This window comes from Nerophis ophidion, linkage group LG14 (assembly GCF_033978795.1).
Source record: "Nerophis ophidion isolate RoL-2023_Sa linkage group LG14, RoL_Noph_v1.0, whole genome shotgun sequence".
NCBI lineage: Eukaryota > Metazoa > Chordata > Actinopteri > Syngnathiformes > Syngnathidae > Nerophis > Nerophis ophidion.
This window is the reverse complement of record NC_084624.1, coordinates 43,932,945-43,950,561: the sequence shown is the minus strand read 5'-3', so window position 1 is coordinate 43,950,561 and position 17,617 is coordinate 43,932,945. Positions and strand designations below refer to the sequence as shown.

Below are 17,617 nucleotides of genomic sequence, written 5' to 3'. Positions count from 1 at the left end.
CACACATAACAACATGTCAGGGTCAGGCTGACTACAAAAGAAAATACAAAGCAAAGAAACACAGAACTACACCCGGCACATAACTTTATTTTCTGATGTGTCTTGTTGCAGTTCAGCCACATGGGCAGATTATTTTACTTTACTAAAGAAGACATTATTTTGTGTTTACTTTTATTAAAAGTTGGGATATATTTAGGGGTTTGGTACAAACGGATGAAGAGGGGATAGAAAGAGGTGGGAATTGGTGTGTGACAATCATTGGTACTTCAACTTTAACTTTATCCTTCAAATGGCTATGAGTTGTTTTTACCCGTGGCCTCAGTCTGGACCCCCTCTCCAGGGGCCCACCCACACACCCCCGTTGTTTACCTGTATCTCACCTTTTTTATAAGGGGCGCCGGAAGTTGGCAGACCAGTCAGAAATCCTGTTCTGTCTCCTTGTAATGTTTGATCCTGTTCCGTCTCCCTGTAATGTTTGATCCTGTTCTGTCTCCCTGTAATGTTTGATCCTGTTCTGTCTCCCTGTAATGTTTGATCCTGTTCTGTCTCCCTGTAATGTTTGATCTTGTTCTGTCTCCCTGTAATATTTGATCCTGTTCTGTCTCCCTGTAATGTTTGATCCTGTTCTGTCTCCTTAACAAGTTTGATCCTGTTCTGTCTCCATGTAATGTTTGATCCTGTTCTGTCTCCCTGTAATGTTTTATCCTGTTCTGTCTCCTTGACAAGTTTGAGCTGTCTCCCTGTATTGTTTTATCCTGTTCTGTCTCCTTGACAAGTTTGATCCTGTTCTGTCTCCATGTAATGTTTGATCCTGTTCTGTCTCCCTGTAATGTTTTATCCTGTTCTGTCTCCTTGACAGGTTTGAGCTTTCTCCCTGTATTGTTTTATCCTGTTCTGTCTCCTTGACAAGTTTGATCCTGTTCTGTCTCCATGTAATGTTTGATCCTGTTCTGTCTCCCTGTAATGTTTGATCCTGTTCTGTCTCCCCGTAATGTTCGATCCTGTTCTGTCTTCCTGTAATGTTTGATCCTGTTCTGTCTCCCTGTAATGTTTGATCTTGTTCTGTCTCCTTGACAAGTTTGATCCTGTTCTGTCTCCCTGTAATGTTTGATCCTGTTCTGTCTCCTTGACAAGTTTGATCCTGTTCTGTCTCCTTGTAATGTTTGATCCTGTTCTGTCTCCTTGACAAGTTTGATCCTGTTCTGTCTCCCTGTACTGTCTGATCCTGCTCTGTCTCCCCGTAATGTTTGATCCTGTTCTGTCTCCTGGACAAGTTTGATCCTGTTCTGTCTCCTTGACAAGTTTGATCCTGTTCTCTCTCCCTGTAATGTTTGATCCTGTTCTGTCTCCTTGACAAGTTTGATCCTGTCCTGTCTCCCTGTAATGTCTGACCCTGCTCTGTCTCCCTGTAATGTTTGATCCTGTTCTGTCTCCATGTAATGTTTGATCCTGTTCTGTCTCCCTGTCATGTTTGATCCTGCTCTGTCTCCCTATTATGTTTGATCCTTTTCTTTCTCCCTGTAATGTTTGATCCTGTTCTGTCTCCCTGTAATGTTTGATCCTGTTCTGTCTCCCTGTAATGTTTGATCCTGTTCTGTCTCCTTGTCATGTTTGATCCTGTTCTGTCTCCCTATTATGTTTGATCCTTTTCTGTCTCCCTGTAATGTTTGATCCTGTTCTGTCTCCAAGTAATGTATGTCTGATCTTGAATGAAATTGTGCTAAAAATGTTAATTTCCCCTCAGGAATTATTAAAGTGTTTCTGATTGTGATTCTGAAATGTGTAAGTTTTGTGTTTGAAAAGTACTGACAGTCCTCCCCCCCCCCGATCCAGACACAACCTGATGCAGATGTCCTGGCAGTACAACCCCAAGATGCGGCCCACCTTCCAAGACATCATCGAGATGCTGCGTGACGACCTGCACCCGTCCTTCCAGGAGTGCTCCTTCTTCTACAGCGGCGAGAACAAGCCGCCAGAGAGCGAGGACTTTGACCTGGACATGGAGAACATGGAGAGCATCCCGCTGGACCCCTCGTCCTACTCGCAGCGGGAGCAGGGTTCGGAGCGGGACCAGGGCTCCTCGCTGGGCCTGAGGGGCAGCTACGAGGAACACCACATCCCCTTCACACACATGAACGGGGGGCAAGAGCAACGGACCAGTACTGGCCCTGCCGCCCTCCAGCCCCTCCTAGCCGACTCCTTTACATCATAGATATTTTTTCCTTTTTTATATGTGTACACACATATATATATATATATATATATATATATATATATATATATATATACAGTGGGGCAAAAAAGTATTTAGTCAGCCACCGCTTGTGCAAGTTCTCCCATTTAAAATGATGACAGAGGTCTGTAATTTTCATCATAGGTACACTTCAACTGTGAGAGACAAAATGTGGAAAAAAATTACAGGAATTCACGTTGTAGGAATTTTAAATAATTTATTTGTAAATTATGGTGGAAAATAAGTATTTGGTCAACCATTCAAAGCTCTCACTGATGGAAGGAGGTTTTGGCTCAAAATCTCACGATACATGGCCTCATTCATTCTTTCCTTAACACGGATCAATCGTCCTGTCCCCTAAGCAGAAAAACAGCCCCAAAGCATGATGTTTCCACCCCCATGCTTCACAGTAGGTATGGTGTTCTTGGGATGCAACTCAGTATTCTTCTTCCTCTAAACACGACGAGTTGAGTTTATACCAAAAAGTTCTATTTTGGTTTCATCTGACCACATGACATTCTCCCAATCTTCCGCTGTATCATCCATGTATCAAATCAAATAAAATCAACTTTATTTATAAAGCACATTTAAAATTTACCACAGGGGTAGCCAAAGTGCTGTACAATGGACAGGTTAAAAGATAATACGAGGACCGAGCAAACAACACAACACAAACAGAACATGATAAAAAATTAATAAATAAAACATAAAAACAGGTTCACAGCAAGTGTATAATGTATCCATTTGGGTATAAACTCAACTCGTCGTGTTTGGAGGAAGAAGAATACTGAGTTGCATCCCAAGAACACCACACCTACTGTGAAGCATGGGGGTGGAAACATCATGCTTTGGGGCTGTTTTTCTGCTAAGGGGACAGGACGATTGATTCGTGTTAAGGAAAGAATGAATGGGGCCATGTATCGTGAGATTTTGAGCCAAAACCTCCTTCCATCGGTGAGAGCTTTGAATGGTTGACCAAATACTTATTTTCCACCATAATTTACAAATAAATTCTTTAAAATTCCTAGATTTTTTTTTCACATTCTGTCTCTCACAGTTGAAGTGTACCTATGATGAAAATTACAGACCTCTGTCATCATTTTAAGTGGGAGAACTTGCACAGTCGGTGGCTGACTAAATACTTTTTTGCCCCACTGTATATATATATATATATATGGAGAGAGAGAGAGACCACACTTATGTCACTCTCAATAGAGCCCCTCAATGCATATCTCAGGATTTTGACTTGATTTTCTCTTCAAATGCCACAAACACAACACTACAGCGCGTCTCCCGCGGGACGCTTTTTGTATGCAGACTCTCCTGTCACGGTTGTACATGACATGATATACTGTACACGAACTACTGTACACGACATACTGTACATGACGTGCTGCACACACACGTAGAAACGTTGCCAACTTCGCGCTCTATAAGGATTCAACTGTGAAACAAAACGACAACAAGGCTGCTGAACTCCTCCTCCTCCTCCTCCTCGGAATGAAAGTTCCTGAAACAGGAGCGCGGGTAGAAGTGCCCTCTCTCTGTTGTCCATGGCCAATGGTGACGATGCAGAAAACCTCAACTTTTTTTTTTTTTTTTTTTTTTTTTTGAGGTGGGGGGAGGGGGGGAAAACATTGTCTGTCTTGAACAAAGGAAGTTGATGAAGTGTCTTACCTCCTCGCACTCTGCAGTATTCCAAAACAAAGGCACACCGGATGAAACGGAATGATTTTGTTCTTTTTATATTTATTTCTGACACTTTTTTTTTTTTTCGTCTTTCTAGTTTTTGACATTGACAGTACAGCTGAAGGATATTTAAAGTGTTCCTCAGAGTGACCAATAGCTGCTGCTGCTTTTTATTGGGTGTAGAAGGTTTATATGGTAGATATATGGTGTAAAGACTGTATATATACTGTCTATCAATTTATATATATATATACATATTTATAAATAATTATATATGTACATATATGTATATTTGTACTTATATACATATATATATATAAATATGTGTGTATGTGTGTGTATAAATATATATATACATGTAAAAAGATATATATTTATATATATATACATGTATATATGTACATATTTGTATGTATATTTGTGTTTATATATGTATGTAAATGTATACATATATCAGTATATGTATATCTTTACATTATAAGTGTGTATATATGTATGTATGTATATATGTGCATGTATACATGTGTATATATGTATATATTTGTATGTATATGTATGTGTATGCATATATATGTGTGTATATATATGTATGTGTATATATATATATATGTATGTATATATATGTGTGTATATGTATGAATATATATTTGTATGTATGTATATGTACAGTATATATGTATGTAAATATGTATATGTATGTATATATACATACATATATACACATATATACATACATGTGTATATATGTATGTATATATACATACATATATACATACATATGTATGTGTATATATATGCATGTATATATATCTATATGTATATTATATATGTGTATATATATTTATATAATATATATATAGACATGTATATATGTATGATTTGTTTTGTATATAGCCAATGTTGTCATTCTGGAAGTTTTCTGGTCATAGATGCAAAAAAATGTTTTTACATGTTAGCTTTATATTTTTTTTATGTTTTTTTTGAATCCAGATTTTCGGACTCATGATCAACAAACAGCACTTCTTAGTCTTTTTTTTTTTTTTTTTTGCTTTTGATGCCTGGAAGGAGTGTATCGTCCCATCAAGATCAAATAAATGTAAATAATTAAGGGAAGTGCATCCAAGCTTTGGCTCTTGATGACTCTAACCTTTGCTTAGTTTTGCATAGTGAAATGTCATTTTACCAACTAATGTAAGGCCAGTGGTGTCCAAATTACGTTTATTTATTTTATTTTTTTTCTATTGACACAAAATGTATGAAAGTGGTACTCCGCATCTTTCAATACTTCTGATCATGGCCCTAAGTGGAAACAAAAGTTTGGACACCCCTGCAGTAAACACTCAGGCTGGCGAACAATGGAAACATTTAAGCAGGAAGGTGATTTATGATAAATAAACTCTTTAAGTTGGATTTCTGAGCCACCTTTGGGCTCCAGTGTGATGACCTATGTGGGATGAGTTATGCTACAATGCTGCCACCTGCCGGATGAATGTGAAAGTGCAGCCTCAGCTCAGGGGTGTCCAAAATGCGGCTCAGGAGAAATTTTTGCCACACATTTTTTGAGGTGAAATACATTAAAAGAGGTATATCATATATTTCACTAACTTGCGGATGTTTTGTTCCCACAGCCTAGTATATATTAACCAACATTGGATTGATTTCAGCATATTTAGTGCACAAAATGTGGCCCCGTATGTAATATTGATTTATTATCAAACATGTTTAAACCTTTATAAACCAAGCAACACCTCCAAAATATTATAACCATCAATTGTTTTTTCTTAATTTGTATTTGCACATTCATTTCACATGTAGACGTTTCTTATTGTTATATTATTGACAACAAACAAATCTTTGATGGAATACCACTAGATAGAGCCCGTGTAAATATACAAACCCCGTTTCCATTTGAGTTGGGAAATTATGTTAGATGTAAATATAAACAAAATACAATGATTTGCAAATCCTTTTCAACCCATATTCAATTGAATGCACTACAAAGACAACATATTTAATGTTAAAACTCATTAACTTTATTTTTTTTTTTGCAAATAAGTTACAATTTCATGGGTGCAACACATGCCAAAGTAGTTGGGAAAGGGCATGTTCACCACTGTGTTACATCACCTTTTCTTTTAACAACACTCAATAAACGTTTGGGAACTGAGGAAACTAATTGTTGAAGCTTTGAAAGTGGAATTCTTTCCCATTCTTGTTTTATGTAGAGCTTCAGTCGTTCAACAGTCCGGGGTCTCCGCTGTCGTATTTTACGCTTCATAATGCGCCACACATTTTCCATGGGAGACAGGTCAGGACTGCAGGCGGGCCAGGAAAGTACCCGCACTTTTTTTTTACGAAGCCACGCTGTTGTAACACGTGCTGAATATGGCTTGGCATTATTTTAATGAAATAAGCAGGGGCGTCCATGAAGAAGACTTCGCTTAGATGGCAGCATATGTTGTTCCAAAACCTGTATGTTTCTTTCAGCATTAATGGTGCCTTCACAGATGTGTAAGTTACCCATGCCTTGGGCACTAATGCACCCCCATACCATCACAGATGCTGGCTTTTGAACTTTGTGTCGATAACAGTCTGGATGGTTCGCTTCCCCTTTGGTCCGGATGACACAATGTCGAATATTTCCAAAAACTATTTGAAATGTGGACTCGTCAGACCACAGAACACTTTTCCACATTGCATCAGTCCATCTTAGATATCGGGCCCAGAGAAGCCATCAGCGTTTTTGGATGTTGTTGATAAATGGCTTTCGTTTTGCATAGGAGAGCTTTAACTTGCACTTACAGATGTAGCGACAAACTGTATTTAGTGACAGTGGTTTTCTGAAGTTTTCCTGAGCGCCTGTGGTGATATCCTTTAGAGATTTATGTCGGTTTTTGATACAGTGCCGTCTGAGGGATCGAAGGTCACGCTCATTCAATGTTGGTTTCCGGCCATGCCGCTTACGTGGAGTGATTTCTCCAGATTCTTTGAACCTTTTGATGATATTATGGACCATAGATGTTGAAATCCCTAAATTTCTTGCAATTACACTTTGAGAAACGTTGTTCTTAAACTGTTGGACTATTTGCTCACGCAGTTGTGGACAAAGGGGTGTACCTCGCCCCATCCTTTCTTGTGAAAGACTGAGCATTTTTTTGGGAAGCTGTTTTTATACCCAATCATGGCACCCACCTGTTCCCAATTAGCCTGCACACCTGTGGGATGTTCCAAATAAGTGTTTGATGGCATTCCTCAACGTTATCAGTATTTATTGCCACCTTTCCCAACTTCTTTGTCACGTGTTGCTGGCATCAAATTCTAAAGTTAATGATTATTTGCAACAAAAAAAAAAGTTTATCAGTTTGAACATCAAATATGTTGTCTTTGTAGCATATTTAACTGAATATGGGTTGAAAAGGATTTGCAAATCATTGTAGTCCGTTTGTATTTACATCTAACACAATTTCCCAACTCATATGGAAACGGGGTTTGTATATATATATATATATATATATATATATATATATATAGTGCCTTCACAGAAGATGTTCCACGGCAGGCTGTTCCTTCCTCCTGACGTCACGCCCCCCGACCCCCAGATGGCGAGTGCACTTGTTCCTCCTCCTCCGGTGAAACACTACTTTACTTCTGCCTCTCCTTCCCCACGGAAACTACTGAACACCAACTTCTTCACCTGGGCTCTCTTTACTCTCTAATCCCGTCTAAGGTGAGAAACGCAACTATTTTATTCACTTTTCGTGACCAGTAACGCGGGCGACATTTTCCAGAACATTCCGGAAGCTTCCAAGCTAAAGTGGCTATATAGTTCGTAGCAGCTCGCACGCTAACTTGAAATATTTGAAATGTCTCACTAGCTCAATGTCACCACCAGGAAATGTTTTATATTGTTTAATGTTGAATGTTTAATGTTTAATAGTTTCTGTATGTTGGCGTTAGTTGTTGCCCACTGACTAGCTTAGTTAGGTCACCTGCGCGCGCACCTGTTGTCTTCTCGGCCGAAACTCTTCATTTAAAACCACAATATGTTGACTTAAAGGCCTACTGAAATGATATTTTCTTATTTAAACAGGGATAGCAGGTCAATTCTATGTGTCATACTTGATCATTTCGCGATATTGCCATATTTTTGCTGAAAGGATTTAGTAGATAACATCGACGATAAAGTTCGCAACTTTTGGTCGCTAATATAAAAGCCTTGCGTGTACCAGAAGTAGCAGACGATGTGCGTGTGACGTCACGGGTTGTAGGGCTCCTCACATTGTTTATAATCATGGCCACCAGCAGCGAGAGCGATTCGGACCGAGAAAGCGATGATTTCCCCATTAATTTGAGCGAGGATGAAAGATTCATGGATGAGGATATTAAAAGTGAAGTTAAAATCCAATCTGCACTTTGCTAGAATATATAACAAATTGGACCAAGGTATATTTCTAACAAAAGCAAATCATTATTTCTTCTAGATTTTCCAGAACAAATATTTTAAAAGAAATTCAAAAGACTTTGAAATAAGATTTAAATTTGATTCTACAGATTTTCTAGATTTGCCAGAATAATATTTTGAATTTTAATCATAAGTTTGAAGAAATATTTCACAAATATTCTTTGTCGAAAAAACAGAAGCTAAAATGAAGAATTAAATTAAAATGTATATATTCTTTACAATAAGAAAAATACATTTACTTGAACATTGATTTAAATTGTCAGGAAAGAAGAGGAAGGAATTTAAAAGGTTGAAAAGGTATATGTGTTTAAAAATGCTAAGATCATTTTTAAGGTTGTATTTTTTCTCTAAAATTGTCTTTCTGAAAGTTATAAGAAGCAAAGTAAAAAAATAAATGAATTTATTTTAACAAGTGAAGACCAAGTCTTTAAAATATTTTCTTGGATTTTCAAATTCTATATCCGTCTTAGAATTAAAAATGTCGAGCAAAGCGAGACCAGCTTGCTAGTAAATAAATACAATTTCAAAAATAGAGGCAGCTCACTGGTAAGTGCTGCTCTTTGAGCTATTTTTAGAACAGGCCAGCGGGCGACTCATCTGGTCCTTACGGGCGACCTGGTGCCCGCGGGCACCGCGTTGGTGACCCCTGCTGTAGTGTAATGCCAGCAGCTAAAAGCAACTGTGTGAGAGCGTATACTAGGATATCACGATCCATCCATCCATCCATCCATCCATCCATCCATTTCTTACCGCTTATTCCCTTTTGGGTCGCTGGGGGCGCTGGTGCCTATTTCACCTACAATCAGGCGGAATGCGTTGTACACCCTGGACAAGTCGCCACCTCATCGCAGTATCACGATATAGTCATTTTCTATATCGCAGAAACAAAGCCGCGATATATCGAGTATATTTGATATATCGCCCGGCCCTACTTGTAGTGGTAAACAACACAAATGTTAGAAAGCAGTGTTGTTGTTTGGTTATTTATGTCCACTGACTTACTTTACCTGGTGTTTGAGTACAGTACAGCAGTGTAACAGTCAAACACACACACACAAACCCTCAAAACCACAGCATGAGAAAAACGCTGCAGGTTCATTGAACAAAACAAGTTTTTCAGGTACGGCCTGTGTTTTTGGTTGCTCACCATCGTTGTAAAATATGACATCAAGCAAGCAAACTTCCATCTGTTTATTCCACTGATGTGTTTAAAGTCCCTCAGGTTTGGCATTCGCCGGAATTTTCTTTTGGATCTTTCGGCGTTTATGTGATTGCAGCATTTTCCATTTGCTTTAGGGCAGGGGGTGTCAAACTCATTTTAAATGGGGGGCACATGGAGAAAAATCTACACACAAGTCGAACGGACTGGTAAAATCATGGCACGATAACTTAAAAATAAAGACAGCTTCAAATTGTTTGTGTTTAAAAAAAGAACAAGCACATTCTGAAATTGTACAGATTAAATGTTTTTTTTACAATTACCTGTTGCGGTTAATAGTATACATACTTTGTCATTATTCATATTTTCGGAATAAATTATGTGATAATGTTCATCAGTTCACTCATTGGTGTTAATTTTCAATCTTTCAAGATAAAAAAATATTAAAATCAAATTACAGTATGTAGCATCATCTACAACAGGGGTAGGGAACCTATGGCTCCAGAGCCAGATGTGGCTCTTTTGATGACTGCAGCTGGCTCTCAGATACATCTTAGCTGACATTGCTTAGCACGGCAAGTAATGACTAATTCCGCTGGTAATCACAGTGTCAAAAATAACTTTCAAAATATAAAATATTCTCATGCATTTTAATCCATCCATCCGGTTTCTACCGCACCTGCTCAAGTAGTCGCATTAATGGTAAGAAGTATTTTATTTATTGTTGGTTAGCTTCAGAATAACAATGTTATCAAAAAGAATAAGAGACTTATTATTCTCTAAAAATGTTTGTCTAACTTAAAAATGCACGCATTTAGTTGTATTCTGTCTTATAAAAAATATTATGTGGCTCTCACGGAAATACTTTTAAAAATTATTTGGCTTGTATGGCTCTCTCAGCCAAAAAGGTTCCCGACCCCTGATCTACAAAGAGGGGACGGCGTGGCGCAGGTCGGGAGAGTGGCCGTGTCAGCAATCTGAGGGTTCCTGGTTCGATCCCCACCTTCTACCAACTACCTTGAAAGTTGAAAAGCGCTATACAAGTATAACCCATTTACCATTTAGATACAAAGAATTGCTATTGCGACATCTTGTGGACACATTTAGAACAGCAGTTTCTCTCATTCAAAAATTTCAGGTTAATTTTTATACTTGGCAAAGTCATCCCGCGGGCCGGATGAAACCTGTTCGCAGGCTTGATCCGGCCCTCGGTCAGTACGTTTGACACCCCTGCTTGAGATGAAAGAGAATGAAGCAGGTATGTTAAAGGCGAATAATAAAGCGTACACAAACATCTCCACGCCGCATTTGCGCACTCTAACCTACCGTATTCTTCGGACTATAAGTCGCAGTTATTTTCATAGTGTGGTGCGACTTATTCTCAGGAGCGACTTATGTGTGAAATTATTAACACATTACCGTAAAATATCAAATATTATTTAGCTCATTCACGTAAGAGACTAGACGTATAAGATTTCATGGGATTTATGGATTAGGAGTGACAGATAGTTTGGTAAAGGTATAGCATGTTCTATATGTTATAGTTATTTGAATGACTCCTACCATAATATGTTAGGTTAACATAGCTGGCACCTTCTCAGTTGGTTATTTATGCCTCATATAACGTACACTTATTCAGCCTGTTGTTCACTATTCTTTATTTATTTATTTGAAATTGCCTTTCAAATGTCTATTCTTGGTGTTGGATTTTATCAAATAAATTTCCCCCAAAAATGCGACTTATACTCCAGTGCGGCGTATATATGTTTTTTTTCCTTCTTTATTTTGCAATTTTGGCCGGTGCGACGTATACTCCGGAGCGATTTATAATCTGAAAAATGCGGTTGTTTTTAAATAAGTCTGCCAGTGTACACACAGTTTGCATGTTTCAGGCATTTTATGCTCCTGACTAATTCAAACATATTTTTGTTGTGAATGGTTCCTTCCTACCACGTGTTAGCAGTGTTTACTGGCCTCCTCCATCCTCTGCAGGCTACCCGGCAGACTGGCTGGTCCCGTTCTGTCTGTTGTGCGGAGTCACCTGTATTTCACACTGCCAGCATGACTAAATCATTTTGAGGCGTGGCACAATGAGGCTACTGCTAACATAAACAGTTCAGAAAGGGTTTAAACTTTTGAGTGAATTGTTTTACTTTTGGCTACTGGCTTTGGGAAACATTCCCAAATTCTCATGATTTTATTTGATTTTGATTTTTGGGGTGACTATTTGATTCAGAATTGATTCTTGATTCAGAATTGATTCTTGATTCAAACACCATCATTCCATCTTCTTCCGCTTATCAAAGGTCGGGTCGCGGGGGTAGCATCCTGAGCAGGGAAACCCAGACTTCCCTCTCCCCAGCCACTTCATCCACCTCTTCCCGGGGGATCCCGAGGCTTTCCCAGGCCAGCCGTGAGACATAGTCCACCCAACTTGTCCTGGGTCTTCCCAGTGGCCTCCTAGCGGTTGGAGGTGCCCTAAACACCTCCCTAGAGAGGCGTTCAGGTGACATCCTGACCAGATGCCCAAACCACCTCATCTGGCTCTTCTCAATGTGGAGGAGCTGCGGCTTTACTTTGAGTTCCTCCCTGATGGCAGATCTTCTCACCCTATCTCTAAGGGCGAGACCCACCACCCGGCAGAGAAAACTAATTTTGGCCGCTTGTACCCGTGATCTTGTCCTTTCGGTCATATCCCAAAGCTCATGACCATCGGTGAGGATGGGAATGTTGATCAACCGGTAAATTGAGAGCTTTGCCTTCCGGCTCAGCTCCTTCTTCACCACACTGGATCGATACAGTGTCCAGCTGAAGACGCCGCACCCTGTCAATCTCACGATGATCCAGTCTTCCTTCACTTGTGAACAAGACTCTGAGGTACTTGAACTCCTCCACTTGGGGCAGGGTCTCCTCCAACGTTCCCTCTAAGGCATTGGTCCCCAACCACCGGGCTGCGTGGCCCGATTGGTACCGGGCCGCAGAATAATTTTTTATTAATTTTTATTTAAAAAATAAAATAAAATTTGGCGGCGTCTTCAGTAATGTGGAAGCAGTATCGATCCTCAGTGGTAAAGGAGCTGAGCCGGAAGGCAAAGCTCTCAATTTAGCGGTTGATCTACGTTCCCATCCCCACCTTTGGTCATGGGCTTTGGGTCGTGACCGTAAGGACAAGATCACGGGTACAAGTGGCTGAAATGAGTTTCCTTCGCCTGGTGGCGGGTCTCTCCCTTAGAGATAGGGTGAGAAGCTCTGTCATCCGGGAGGAGCTCAAAGTAAAGCCGCTGCTCCTCCACATGGATAGGAGCCAGATGAGGTGGTTCGGGTATCTGGTGAGGATGCCACCAGAACGCCTCCCTAGGGAGGTGTTTAGGGCAAGTCCGACTGGCAGGAGGCCACGGGGAAGACCCAGGACACGTTGGGAAGACTATGTCCCCTGGCTGGCCCGGGAACGCCTCGTGATCCCCCGGGAGGAGCTGGACGAAGTGGCTGGGGAGAGGGAAGTCTGGGCTTCCCTGCTTAGGCTGCTGCCCCCGCGACTTGACCTCGGATAAGCAGAAGAAGATGGATGGATGTTTAGGTTATCAGATTAGGTGCTTTTCGTTGTTTGTGTTCTTTGATTATTTTAGGCACTTTAGGGGAATACAATCTTGTCACTAAGAGACGAGCTTGCACCTGGATGGGTAAATGTTGTTTTTTTTTCACTAAAATGAGACATAAACAATGTTTTTGTTCAAATCGGACATGAGTACTAGAGATGCGCGGATATGCAATTATATCATCCGCAACCGCGTCACCAAAGTCGTCATCCAACCGCCGTCCACCCGAACCAACATTTAATCAGAAACGCATCCGCCCGCCCGCTGAAATACATCAGAGGTCGGCCACCTTTACAACTCACAGAGCTATTTAAACCCATTTCACAGAGTAACGAAGACAATTGGTGCCGTAAAAGTTCTCGCGATTATCCAATTGGCGTGCATCCTGATAAGGATATGGGCGTGCTGTGAAGCCATTGCCTTTGACACCCGCAACAACATGTACACACCGACTGTTAGTCAGTCAACAAGTTGGTTGCAGCTTCCGCAATCACACGTACAAGATTGAAAGGCATACTGGGTGATAAAGAGTACACTGATGGTTGTGATATAAACAACTTTAACACTTACTAATATGCGCCACGCTGTGAAGCCACACCAAACAAGATTGACAAACACATTTCGGGAGAACATCCTCACAGTAACACAACATAAACGCAACAAAACAAATACCCAGAATCTTTTGTTTCCGTGACACAGCCTGAATATATTTTACACCCCCGCGCCCCCAACCCCGCCCACCTTACCGACGCACGGTGTAGGAGGGGTGGGGGAGTGGCGGGGTTTGCTGCTAGCGGGGTGTATAAAATAGTCAGGAAGTGTCATGGATACAAAGGATGCTGGGTATTTGTTGTGTTGCGTTTATGTTTTATTACTGGGAGGATGTCCTCCCGAAATGTGTTTGTCAATCTTGTTTGGTGTGGCTTCACAGCGTGGCGCATATTACTAAGAGTGTTACCCAGTATGCCTTGCAGTTGTGTGCGTGTTGCAGCGGAAGCCATACACCATACATGTTGCTGGACTGACAAGTAGATTTTACATGCTGTAGAGGGCGACAAAGTCAATGGCTTCATAGCACGCCCCAATACTTATTATCTGGGTGACTGCCGGTAGTCCCAATACTTATTATCTGGGTGACTGCCGGTAGTCATTCTAGAGAATATTAGCGTCTCCTATTGACTTCTTCGCTTTGACACGGGGCTTAAATGGCTCTTTGAATGGCAAAGGATACCGATCCCAGAACCATCTATATCAAATATTTCCGTATGATTCAACCGCCACCCGCCCGGATCTAATTAAAATTAATTTTTTCGTCATGTCACCCGCCCGACCTGCGGTTTATCTGCGGACTCCTCGAATGAGACCGCAAACCGCGCATCTCTGAGTACACCACAATGGCTCTTTTTGTTTTCTTTTGCTAAAATGTTGTATTGGTAAACAATATTTTGACAAACGGCTACTACAATATTGTTTTCGTATTTTGCAGCATACCGTAACCAGAATGCAGTCACCAGGTGGATCCTCGATGGGATCATCACTGAAGTGTTTGTGTGTGTCTGTGCGTGCGTGCGTGTCCTTAATACGTCTTTGCTAATAATACTGTCTGAGATCGTTTGAAGCAGCAGAGGTTCACCATCTTTGACCCTAGGTACATTAGCATCTGGCAAGTAGCTTCACATAATACCAACCAGACTCATTAGTGTGCCTGTAATGGGGGTCATTATGAAGATATTCAAATAAGCGTGCAATGCCACGCCAAAGTATGCGCGTCACTGTCAGGATGTGGGGCAGATAAAAGCCGTCTGACATGCCTCTGCTGCATATAGCTGAAAGATCAAAGTTGATCAGCTGTGACGCCTTTCCCACAGTGTGCTTGTTTACCTGCGAGCTGGTCCAACCTGAGCTGACGCTGCCTAAACGCTTCTTTGCCCACCAAACCTGTTCTCCCGTTTTTTGCAGGGCTGATTAGTTTACACACAGTATGTTTGGATCTGTGACACAAACTCTCTTCTTTTACAGGTAGAGACTGTGTGGCAAAGCCTATAAGGAAGGTAGGTCTCAATGCCCTCTTTTTTTGCTTGTTAGTCTTGCTTCTTGTCCGCTTGACTGAACTGCTTTTCTCGTAGAATGTCGAGGAATGGTGCAATGTATTCTTGACCACATCTCCAGTTATTGCCACTGATGTCTTTTTTTTGTTTTGTGCAAATATGCTTTTGTTTTCAATCTTTTTATTCTTGAGTCGCGCAGATTTTGTGTAACATACATTTTGCAACCCTACAGTACAGTTGATGTTAAATCAATCAGTCAATCAATGTTTACTTATATAGCCCTAAATCATGAGCGTCTGAAAGGACTGCACAAGTCACAGTGACATCCTCGGCTCAGATCCCACATCAGGGCAAGGAAAAACTCAACCCAATGGGATGACAATGAGAAACCTTGGAGGGGACCGCAGATGTGGGGACCTCCCCCGGGCGACCGGTACAATGGACGTCGAGTGGATCTAGCATAATATTGTGAGAGTCTACTCCATAGTGAATCTAACATAATAGTGAGAGTCCAGTCCATAGTGGATCTAAAATAATAGTGAGAGTCCAGTCCATAGTGGATCTAACATGATAGTGAGAGTCCAGTCCATAGTGGATCTAACATAATAGTGAGAGTCCATTCCGTAGTGGATCTAACATGATAGTGAGAGTCCAGTCCATAGTGGGACCAGAAGGTGACTGTCGTGAGCGGAGACAGGTCAGCAGCGCAGAGACTTCCCCAATCGATGCACAGACGAGTGGTCCACTCTGTGTCCCGACGCTGGACAGCCAGCGCTTCATCCGTAGCCACCAAACCTGTGCCCCCCACCCTTCCATGAAGGAGAGGGGGGCAGAGCAGAAAAGAAACGGCAGATCAACTGGTCTAAAAGTTGGGTCTATTAAAAGGCTTGAATATATAAATGAGTTTTAAGATGGCACTTAAATGCATCCCTGTTACTGGGAGCACATTCCAGAGTACTGGAGCCCCAATAGAAAACGCTCTATAACCTGCAGACTTTTTTTAGGCTCTGGGAATCACTAATAAGTTGGAGTTCTTTGAAGGCAGATTTCTTGCCGGGACATATGGTGCAATACAATCAGCAAGATAGGATGGTGTAATATTTTACATGTAAGATGTGACTTTAAGCTTTCATTACTTAAGTGCACAGGAAGCCAGTGTAGGTGAGCCAGTATAGGTATATATATATATATATATATGTATATAAGGTAAATACAGTATAGACATAATATGATCAAACTTTCTTGTTCTTGTCAAAAGTCTAGCAGCTGCATTTTGTACCAAATGTGATATTTTAATGCTAGACATAGGGAGGCCCAAAAATAATAGGTTACAGTAATCGTGACGAGACGTAACGAAGGCATGAATAATGATCTCAGCATCGCTAGTGGACAAAATGGAACAAATTTTTGCGATATTACGGAGATGAAAGAAGGCCGTTTTAGTAACACTCTTAATGTGTGACTCAAACGAGAGAGTTGGGTCAAAGATAATACCCAGATTCTTTACTGAGTCGCCTTGTCTAATTATGTTAATGTTTTGGTACGCAAAAGCAGAAAATAATCTGTCAGCGAATATAAGAATGTTTTATAACAAATAGCGCACTATAGGAGTGGAAAATTTACGAAAAGCACACTCAAAAAGGGAGAGGAGAACAAAAGATGCAGTCAGGAGTGGGGAAATAAGGCCTCATCTCCTGATTCCAGACGATGATCTGGATCAGCCCCTAAAATATATGACTTGTTACTTATCCTATTTCTAACATTTCCTAAAAGGTAGTTGAAAACCCGACGATAACTTTTTGAGCTATCTATAGCGGCATGAAAGAAATGGTGAAGCCTTTTTGTCAGTTCTCCACTGCTTTTGTGTCCGTGGGTGGAGGCAGGGTCACCATCTTACATAGGCCTGGGCCCATAACAAAATTTTTTTGGATGATTTATTGTCTGACTAATTATTCCTGATAATCGATATTATTGTCAGCATTTTTTGATACTAACTTAGGCACTAATCTTATCTTATGGAACATACTGCAAACAAACATACAAACACGCACTCTCAATCTCTTTTAGCAAAAATTGCACTTCAATAATCAATGAACATTGTGACGTGCAGTTTTTACCCAGTTGGAAAAACTGGGTTTGGAGTTTTTGTTTTGTTTTTTAATTTTCCAACAAACATAAGTGTTGATGGGTTGATTTTACTCACTAATTTGAAGCAGAAATAAAACATTTGGTTTGCAATCATATTTCATCCTCCTAATTTTTGTTACTCCGCATTGCTTCTCACTAGCAACTAGCGAGGCTTTGTCCATGTGCGAAAGCTAGCGGTCCCACCTCCAACCACCAAGACAAAGATTGTGGATGGATGACCAGAGGATTCACTCTGTTCATTCAGTTCCGCTATTGAACGAACGCGCTCAGGTGCTGAAAACC

At 40.7% G+C, this 17,617-nt stretch overlaps 2 protein-coding genes across 4 annotated transcripts in view; both read left to right on the top strand.

Annotated features, from left to right (window-relative positions):
• The window catches only part of insra (insulin receptor a), a 157,221-nt gene extending 155,014 nt beyond the window's left edge, over positions 1 to 2,207 (top strand). Inside the window, 2 exon segments of the mRNA XM_061920826.1 lie at positions 1,834 to 2,137; positions 2,139 to 2,207. Coding sequence (XP_061776810.1) covers positions 1,834 to 2,137; positions 2,139 to 2,192 — 358 coding nt within the window. The 3' untranslated portion in view covers positions 2,193 to 2,207.
• Positions 2,208 to 7,471: 5,264 nt separating this feature from the next.
• The window catches only part of arhgef18a (rho/rac guanine nucleotide exchange factor (GEF) 18a), a 35,496-nt gene continuing 25,350 nt past the window's right edge, over positions 7,472 to 17,617 (top strand). For 2 of the 3 annotated variants that reach the window (XM_061920824.1, XM_061920825.1), the window contains exons 1-2: positions 7,472 to 7,649; positions 15,159 to 15,190. The gene's annotated coding sequence lies outside the window, so the exon portion shown is untranslated. The remainder of the gene's footprint in view (positions 7,650 to 15,158; positions 15,191 to 17,617) is intronic. The other variant, XM_061920823.1, reaches the window with a different exon arrangement.